Source organism: Poecilia reticulata, linkage group LG7 (assembly GCF_000633615.1).
Source record: "Poecilia reticulata strain Guanapo linkage group LG7, Guppy_female_1.0+MT, whole genome shotgun sequence".
Taxonomy (NCBI): Eukaryota; Metazoa; Chordata; class Actinopteri; order Cyprinodontiformes; family Poeciliidae; genus Poecilia; species Poecilia reticulata.
In genome coordinates, this window is record NC_024337.1 from 8,287,349 (window position 1) to 8,296,635 (window position 9,287).

At 39.2% G+C, this 9,287-nt stretch overlaps 1 protein-coding gene across 2 annotated transcripts in view; it reads left to right on the top strand.

Moving 5' to 3' along the window:
• The first annotated feature begins 838 nt into the window (after positions 1 to 838).
• The window catches only part of ptpn11b (protein tyrosine phosphatase non-receptor type 11b), a 90,559-nt gene continuing 82,110 nt past the window's right edge, over positions 839 to 9,287 (top strand). For both annotated transcript variants that reach the window (XM_008413161.2, XM_008413160.2), the window contains exon 1: positions 839 to 961. In XM_008413161.2, coding sequence (XP_008411383.1) covers positions 948 to 961 — 14 coding nt within the window. In that variant the 5' untranslated portion in view covers positions 839 to 947. The remainder of the gene's footprint in view (positions 962 to 9,287) is intronic.

Sequence of the window (9,287 nt, forward strand, 5' to 3'; positions counted from 1 at the left end):
ACTGATGAAGGCTAACATGTAAATACTGTTTTATTACAGTTAATACAGAAAGTGAACCTTTTAACGTTACAGCACTGAAAGCTGCTGCTAGCTGGTTTACTCATCGGAGGCTGTTTATTTTATACACAGTTAGAGAATGGTGGATTGACAATGAGTAATGATGGTTATCTAACACTTTAATGCTGTTATTGTTAACCTTACCTTTTATTATATCCTTAAGATAATGAGTATCCGTGAATTTTTCAGTCAGGTTTCCCGAGGCAAAATCACACCGGAAGTAAAGATACACCTCTTCGAGTTATGGCGGCCATTGTCTGACGTCACTCTGAAAACGGTCTATAGTCAATTGGAATGTATGTGTGATTAACTTTAAATAACCATCCATCCATCCATCCATCCATCCATTTTCTTCCGCTTATCCGGGGGCGGGTCGTGGGGGCAGCAGCTTCAGAAGGGAGGCCCAGACTTCCCTCTCCCCAGCCACTTCTTCCAGCTCCTCCGGGGGAATCCCAAGGCGTTCCCAGGCCAGYCGAGAGACATWRTCCCTCCAGCGTGTCCTGGGTCTTCCCCGAGGCCTCCTCCCGGTGGGACGTGCCCGGAACACCTCACCAGGGAGGTGTTACAACGTTTTTGTAAAGTGCCTCAAGATTAAATTTGTTGTGAATTAGCGCAATACAATTTAACTGGCTTATATAATATTTTTCTTTTCATTATGGGATATCTTTTTAGAAGCATATCTGTGTTTTCAGTTTACTGACCTCGGGCCTGGCTTCTTGGAGCCAACCTTTTCTGATGATGCTTTTATTGTGACAGGTCACAACCGGAAAAAATGTCAGTGATCACTTGCAGCTGAACGCCGAGGTCCTGCGGAGCTCCGTATCCGCTTATCGACTCAGCAGAGGTAGGACGGGATCACTGGGGATACTTGACAACTTTCAGAATCTGCTATGACATCTCGCAGGTAATACACAGTATATTTATTCATTTTATTTTTATTTCTGTTAAATCTCCTCACCCTGAGCCTCCGGGCTCCGTTTTTACGAGCCTAGTTAAGGCAGGCGGAGCCGGGAAACCTGAACTTTTTCCTGTCGCTCCCCTGGCTCCTCTAATCCACACAGTGAAATGTATTCAGAATACCTGAATACATTCAGTGGTTTTCTGATTTGCTGGCAGCAGCCGTAAACCKGACTTACTGCTCTGACAGGCGTTATTTCTCGCAGCCTGCTGTCTAGATAAACACCGAGTCGATCCGCTGATAACTGGGTCCGTGTGTCGCAGAAAGCCTCGGTCCGTCTGCGCCTATTGCTGCAGCATGTTTGGATTTATCGCAGTTTGTTCCGTCACTGTTACAGGTTTCTAATGTCCAGCCGCTTTGCCTGGTGAGGAGACTGGATTGTTATGGATTTTCGAAATCCAGACTCTAACCCTACCCTTTCTCTAAAGTTCACAAATCGTTGATTGTAATTTTAAAAAGTGTAATAACTTAAGGATACTTTACCTAATCTCAATGAACTTAAATCCACTTAAATCAGAAAATAAATAAAAACGAGAATGAATGTTTTTTTTTCTTAAGTATGGATCATATGAAATTCTGAGGGCCTCCCGACCCCACTGAGGGACAAGGGTGAAAGAAAATGGATGGATGGATGGAAATTCTGAGGGTTAAGAACAATTCTTATTGTTAACAAAACAAAAAATAGTAGTTATAACGGAACAGTTGGTAGAGCTGTTGCCTTGAACAAGAAGGTTCTGGTTCGATTCCCGCCCCCGGTCTTTCTGCATGGAGTTTGCATGTTCTCCCTGTGCATGGTGGCTTCTCTCCGGGTTCTCCAGCTTCCTCACACAGTCTAAAAACATGACTGTCAGGTTAATTGGTCTCTTAAATTGTCCCTAGGTGTGTGTGCATGGTTGTTTGTCCTGTGTGTCTCTGTGTTGCCCTGCGACAGACTGGTGACCTGTCCAGGGTGAAACCGCCTCTCACCCAGACCGTTAGCTGGAGATAGGCACCAATAACCCTCCTGACCCCGCTAGGGACAATGGTGTTAGAAAATGGATGGATGGATATAACAGAACGTACTCTTTTTTGGGGGGGGAATATACAACACAGACAAGTTTTTTCGCTGTTCTTTGGTTTCTGAGTTATTTCTGTCCTGTGCTTTTTGTTTACCAAAATTACTTCCAAAAGGGCAAATTTGTCTTTCCTGCAAGAGGTAAAAGTTTAGGAACGTCTGACTAAGAGGCATTTCTTCACAGATCTTGGATTCACTTTTGTGCTGGGAATGAACCCATAAACTACTTCAGTTGTTTTTAAACTGCAGTTTCCTGTATTTCTACCTTAAAATCATGAGATTGTTGTTTAAACCAGCAGCATCTATAAGACTGTCACCACCAGAGCTAGCCCAAGGAATAACCAAACTGTTGGCCCCACCAAGGGGCCTCTACTTCCTGCACAAAACGTAGAAATACAAACTTTACTGTTACATTTAAAGGAAATTTTGAACTAATTTAAAATTCTTCTCAATGTAACGTTTTTAATAATTTGGGATATAAACAGAACTAACCAGTGCTCGGGCTGGAATCATGCATCACAGTGTCGGTGTGTGCAGTGTATGTTAAATGTTTCAGGTGTGAATGGGCTTCATATTCAGACCATATTTAGCCTTCAGAATGAATTTTAACATCTCTTAATGTTCACATCAGGTCTGCTTCTGTAGTAGTTGAGATCACCAGGCTTCTGGAGAATTAAGTCATGATTGGTAAAATAATAATGTCCAAAAATGGGTAAGAAACGTAACTGTTAGCAGTTGTGTACAAATGAATTAATTTCCTGAAAGTTTGCAGCCCTAATGCAAAAACATATTTATATGTTCATGTCACAGAATAAGACGATACATTTGAGCCATTAATATTCACATGTCAGATTCACCTCTTGGTTMATTTTCTGTGGAATGTAACTCAAAAGTATTAGTGAAATATGTGCATATTCACAGATTTTTTTCGTAGCTTACCTGAAAAATTCAAAAGTAAATAGAGTTGTAAAGCTGAAGTGCTTTACATCTGTAGTGTGTCGGTACATGACATGCTATTGGCTGGTGTTTGCAAAGCAGCCAATCCAGAAGGGCTGTGTGTTTTCATTGGTGTAGATTGGCTGTTTCCTGAAGAGTGGAGATAACTATAGACATTAACTTGCTGGCAGCTGGTTTCCACTTTGCAAGAAGGTTGTTTTGAAGCAAGCTGATTGGCTGACAGGTTTTAGCTTTGAGCAGCACTGCCCCCTAGATGTCTAGCATGTTTAAATCACTAAGTGGCATATTTTTGCAAGTTCATTTAAAAAATAATTGAGCTTTAAATTAGAGATGCAAGTTATTGAGTTAACCTAAAGTTGATTGATCTTATTGATCGACTAGCAATTAGAGAGAAGATGCTTTTTTAACCTGGATTTCCTGGTACAGTTAGTGAACAGAAGCGCATGATAGTAAGTTATATATGAAGTACCGTATTTTTTGTGAATCCATGGTTCGGAATTGGAGACGCAGGGCTGCATCCTAAATAGAAGATTTATTAAGGACGCAGCCCTATGCTGCTTGTGAAAAACTGAGAGCAGCGGAGATGCCAGCGGCTTATATATGTACTTTTCCAGTTAAAAAAAAATAATAAAAATTGTAGATGCGGCTTATAGTGAGGTGCCCTCTATGATCCGGAAAATACTGTAGTAATAACTCCATCCTGGAGTTGTCTCCTGTCCCCTACTGCTGATTTGCACTTTAGAAAACGCAGTGTTAGCAGTCACAGAGTTTACAGTTGAAACAAACTGTCCACTGGTATATGGGTGGAAAATGTGTTGGACATTCAGTTCTTCTATACCTGGTGGGTATAAAACCATTATAATTTGGATTCTTGTTTCTGTTGTCAGAACAAAAATTCTTGAAACTCTGGACAACATTTTCCACAAATAGAAGCTCATTAAAGTTTTGCTTTTGCTCATGATTATGAAAAGATGCTGCAAAACTCAATAATCTATAAAATGGTATGTTTGTAATGGAAACATGTTGCTCTATAAAGAGCATAACAGCTAAAAGAAATAATGTTCCTCACGAGGGCTGTAGTGATACAATAATCTCACGATACGATACACTGTATTCTGCTCACGATACGATATATATTGCGATATTCAGCAAACAATACAATTTAATACCCTTTTGCGATTTTCTGAAAGATTTTAGAGGGACAGAGTGATTTTGGTGACATTTTGTGACTGTTATAGAGTTAGATTGAATTAATTTAACTGAAAACTGATTAAAAGCACCAACTACACAATACCTGGCTCTGGTTGGACATGGACACAGACTTAAAGWCGRCAGCTGGACAAAATGAATCAAAGAAGTGGTGAGAAAACATGTTTCTTTTAATTGAAACAGTACAAACTGTAGCTTACATGCATTTGTAAAGTAAATAAAGTGCACCAAGTACCTGCTCTGAATAGTTTGATACCTTTTTAACCTTGACACTTAACGTCTGAAGGAATCACTCTAAGCCTGATGACCGAATCACTTTCCCAGCGAAGCAAGTTTGCTTTGCAAACACCAGTTAATAGCGTGTCCTGTACCAACAAACTACAGATGAACAAGGTGGATGTTACGATACTTGTGGATGAATATCGATTTTTTTCTAGGAAAGAAAATATTGATATATATCACAAAATCGATATTATTACACAGCCCTATTCCTCACAGTAGTTGGATAAAGAAGTGCAGATTAAACTAAAACTAATAACCAATATGTTGGAATAACTCAACATCAGAATGAATAATTATTCCCTTTATACTTTTAAATGAAAGCACTTGGATTATACATTTTACATATGTACTGTGAAAAAATTAAACTGTTTTTTTGCTTAAAAATGTTAGAAAGTGGCCCCTACATAGCAATGAGGACATTTATGTATTTTGTATTTGCTTCTTAAAGAAAGCTCAATAAAAAAGTTTTCACCTCTTATAAATAGAGCTGTAGGCTGCTGGCTGAAAAAAAGAGTTTTTCCTTTCCTCAGACAGTGATGTGTTTTGATATGACACGTATGATATGTCATGTCACATATAACATGACATATCATACGTGATATGTCATGTATAAACATGACATATCACCTCGTTCATGACCTTTTTAAGGTAATTGTTGGAGGAGTTGGAATATAGTTCAGCTTGAAACTCTCATCATAAAAATAAGTGCAGTTCAGTAGATTTTTCTGAGAATCACTGAGAATAGAGGCGCAGGTTTCCAGAGGACGCAGCACCTACAGCAGACCAACATCAGACAGACTCTGAAGGAAACAGAGTTCAAGTTGAAGATGTTTTTAGTTTCCACGGCTAACGGTTGGTCGGGGGATGTTCGGCTGTTGCTCTGTGGCTCGCTTCGTACTTCCTGAGCTGAGATACCGCAGGGAAGCAGACGCCAAGTCTCAGTCACTTTTCAGCCTTTCTGAAATGTACCTCCATGTTCTCTTCACTCAGAATGGATTTACACACACCAGAATGTATCATCTCCTTTCTTTACTTTGTATTTTGTCACTTTATATATTCTGTAAATTAAAAATATCCACTACATTCTAGTATGGATATATGAATACATACAGAGCAATTAGTAAGTCTAACGTGATTAAGAAACTATTAATGCCACATAAAAATATATGTGCTTGTTAATTCACAAAAATAAAACCATTTTTGGAATAGGTATTGATGAAATTATCCAATGAGGAATATTTAGTCTGAGTTTTATGTTTTTTTCAGAGTTTTGCAACAGCAGGACAGGAGGGCTATGGAGGAGATTAAAATAAAATTAAAATTACACAAATTTTTAATCAGTGATCACAAACTAATCTCTTGTAAATTATGCAGTACAAGGATTTTCTAATAAAGTTAGCAGCATTTGGTGTTGCACATGTAAACAGATTATCTGTAAATCAGCTTTAATATGTGTTTTTTAGACTTGGTCCATTAAGGTGACACCGATGTCTGGTTTCCTTTACAGTCAGACCTTCAGGCGTTTTTCTATGATACATAAACTTTTTTTAATAAGCTGGCTTGTTTGGATAAATAAATGTAAAGAAAAGATCTGCTGTAGGTTGTGTATGATTCAACAGAAAATGAAAGGATTCTGAAACTTTTATCTGATTTTCACCCAAACTCCAGACAAAGTACATAAAGTAAACATGGGTTATTAAAAATCAGTTTCTAGAATAGTTTCCAGTTTTTATTTAATGATCAGTGATCAATGCAGATCTCTGGTCAGAGCACCAAACATTTTCTGGGCCCCCCCCCTATGGATTACAGTAGGGAGAGTTAGACTCTGATTGAACATTGTTTATAATGGTGGGGGGGGTAGCCCTAACCCTAACCCTAACCCTAACCCTGATCCTTAGAGACTCCCTGTTATACTCTTCCTTCCACTCAAACCTTCCCCCAGCACACACAGCGTTCATCATTGTTGTGTTTTTTTTTTCTTCTTCATCCATACGGCGCCCCCTGTTTGGGAACCTCTGCCCTACTTCATGTTCTTCACTACTGTTATAGTTACTTATTTGGGAGTTATTTCCTCGTTGCCTTTATTGAATTGTTATAAACATAGAAACATTTTGTCAGGGTTTGTCAGGCAGTTTTATGCCAAAGCGCTGTGCTGACTGATTCAGATCACTTTTCTCATCTGCTGGAACTGGAGCAGATTTTCTCATCTCTTCTGACCCCATTAAAACCTCTGAATCTTCACCGAAGCTGAAGCAGTCAGCTCAGGCAGCGAGATGCTCTCCTGTTCTTACCAGGAAGTTGATAGTGGCAGTCGGGTGCGGAGTGGTTACTACTTTTAAAAATACTCAAGCATAATCATCTTGCTGCCAGGCTGCCTGCGTCCTTAATGACTGCTTCAAGTTCTTAACCTGTTTGAAAATGTTACTGAGAGAAACTGGAGCAACAGCCACTTTGACTTTCTCCTTTTATTTGCATTCGCTTGGTTTGTTGTACAACAAATGTGCAATAAAACAAAGCTTATTTTAGTCTATATTTGTGCAAATGTTTTAGAGCCTAATTTTGTGGCATAGATGGAGATACAAGGAAGTCAGCGGTGGCTAGAAGTAACTAGTTTACAGCTTGGTTGATGAAATATTGATTAGACCAATGCGACGATAAGCTGTTGGTTGGTTTAAATGTGCTGTAATGTTGCAGAGTTATGAAGTAAATTTACAATTGACTTTATTTCTGTTTAATAAAAACAAAAATTTTTCAGCTGTTTTTCTTTATCTGATGTTTTATCAGCCGATAACCTCAGATATTGGTATCAATGTTGAAAGTGAAAATAGAAGTGAATCGGTACATGCCATAAAAAATGGGATTAATTATATCAAAATGTTTAACTCACTAAAATCTATGTAATTAATTATATTAATGTGTTAAAAACCAGCCCTAATTTTATTATCTTTTTATTTTATGTTTTCTATTATACACTATTTTTTTTTACAAAATTAAACAGCTGTTTAATTTATTTCAATTTATTATTGAATTTATTTTAAAAGATTAAGTCAAGCTGTGTTTTTCAGGGAAGGTTTTAGTTCACCAATAAGTGGTTGTCATTTCCACATGTGTTGTCTGAAGCGGGTTGGTCATTGAGGAAGCATTGATTCCTGTCGTTGTTGTTCACTTTAGCAGCGTTTACGTCAGCTGTGCTTCATGCGCCCCACGCTGCGATGCCACTGTGGCTCACTTCATGATGCCTTGTTGGTTTACGTTTCTGTTTTTGATCCTGTGACTTGCTGCGGCCTTTCCACGCTTGGAAACCACCCCTGCTCTCTATTGTTTGAACACGGACCTCATCCGTCACTGAAACTCTGCCGACCAGCTAAGAGCGGTGAGTCAGTTTGTATGACAAGCTGCCAGGAAAACAACTGCCCAGGTGGAGGAATAAGATAGCGCTGCAAACTTTTCCAGTGGTGCTCTGATCCCACTTACAGTAGCTATTTTTTCACACATTTTGCATTTTATTCTTTTACTTGAGCAGGACAGAAATGTAGGCAAGGTGTGGGAGACAAAGCATGAATGCACATGCACCGTCTGAAAAATGATTTAAAGGACTCATTGTCCAGAAATTAGAGGAATTAAATCTGATAAATAAAAGAAATTTTACTTCGTGATTTAACGCCTTGAAATTGGGACTCTGTTTCTTTCTGAAGCTCCGCCTCCAGGAAGTCATCTCAACATGGCTCCTCTATTAACCCTTTAACAATGTTTTTACCAGTGTTGCATTGAGAAGTAGCGCAGAGTTAAAGAACAGATCATGAAACAAAGTCATTGACATCCACATCAAAATGGCATTGAAAACAATATCAAAGACCCATCTCACATGTTCCAAAAATCATCTTCATAATCCCCAAGACTTTGAGAAAATATTCTGTGGATTACCAAAACTAAAGTAGAACTTTATGTAAGGTTTGCATTCTGTTACATATGGCATAAAATGAACATAATTTCAGAAAATATCATCTAGTTGAAAATGGTGGTGGCAGTGTGATGGATGGGGGCTGCTTTGCTGTGATTAATGGAACCAGGACAAAAAACTTACCAAGACAAAAACAAGGTATTGGAGTGGCCTAGTCAAAATCTGCATTTCTGTCATATTGAGGTATTGCAGTATGATGTTGTTCTTGCTCAAAATGCCCAGCAGTGTGGCTGAATGAAGACAGTCCTGCATTAAAGAGTGGTTTGGTTTGAAGTCCCTCCACAGTTTGAGCAAACCTTTAAAATGTTGCAAAAAAAATTGAATTTGGCGTGTTTTCATCTGAAGTAAATTACCGTATTTTCCACACTATAAGGCACCTATAAACCTTCAATTTCCTCAAAAGCCGACAGTGCGCCTCATAATCCGGTGCGCCTTATATATGGACCAATATTGAGCCCCACAACAGGTCTAGCAATTACGGTAAGCAGCCGCCGACTTAATTTTGCCCGTAGAAGAAGAAGAAGCACGTGGTGCATGCTGGGATAGTTGTCAGAATGCTGGTTTGTTATCAATTAATAAAGTTTGACTGACCTATCTACCAGAATCGCCTCGAAGCYGTACGGAAGTCTTTCTCCATGGTCTCTCCAAACTCCTCCCACGCCCGAGTTTTTGCCTCAGTGACAACCCGAGCCGCATGCCGTTTGCCCGCCGGTACCCATCAGCTGCTTCTGGAGTCCCACAGGCCAATAAGGCCCGATAGGACTCCTTCTTCAGCTTGACAGCATCCCTCACCGAAGGTGTCCACCAAC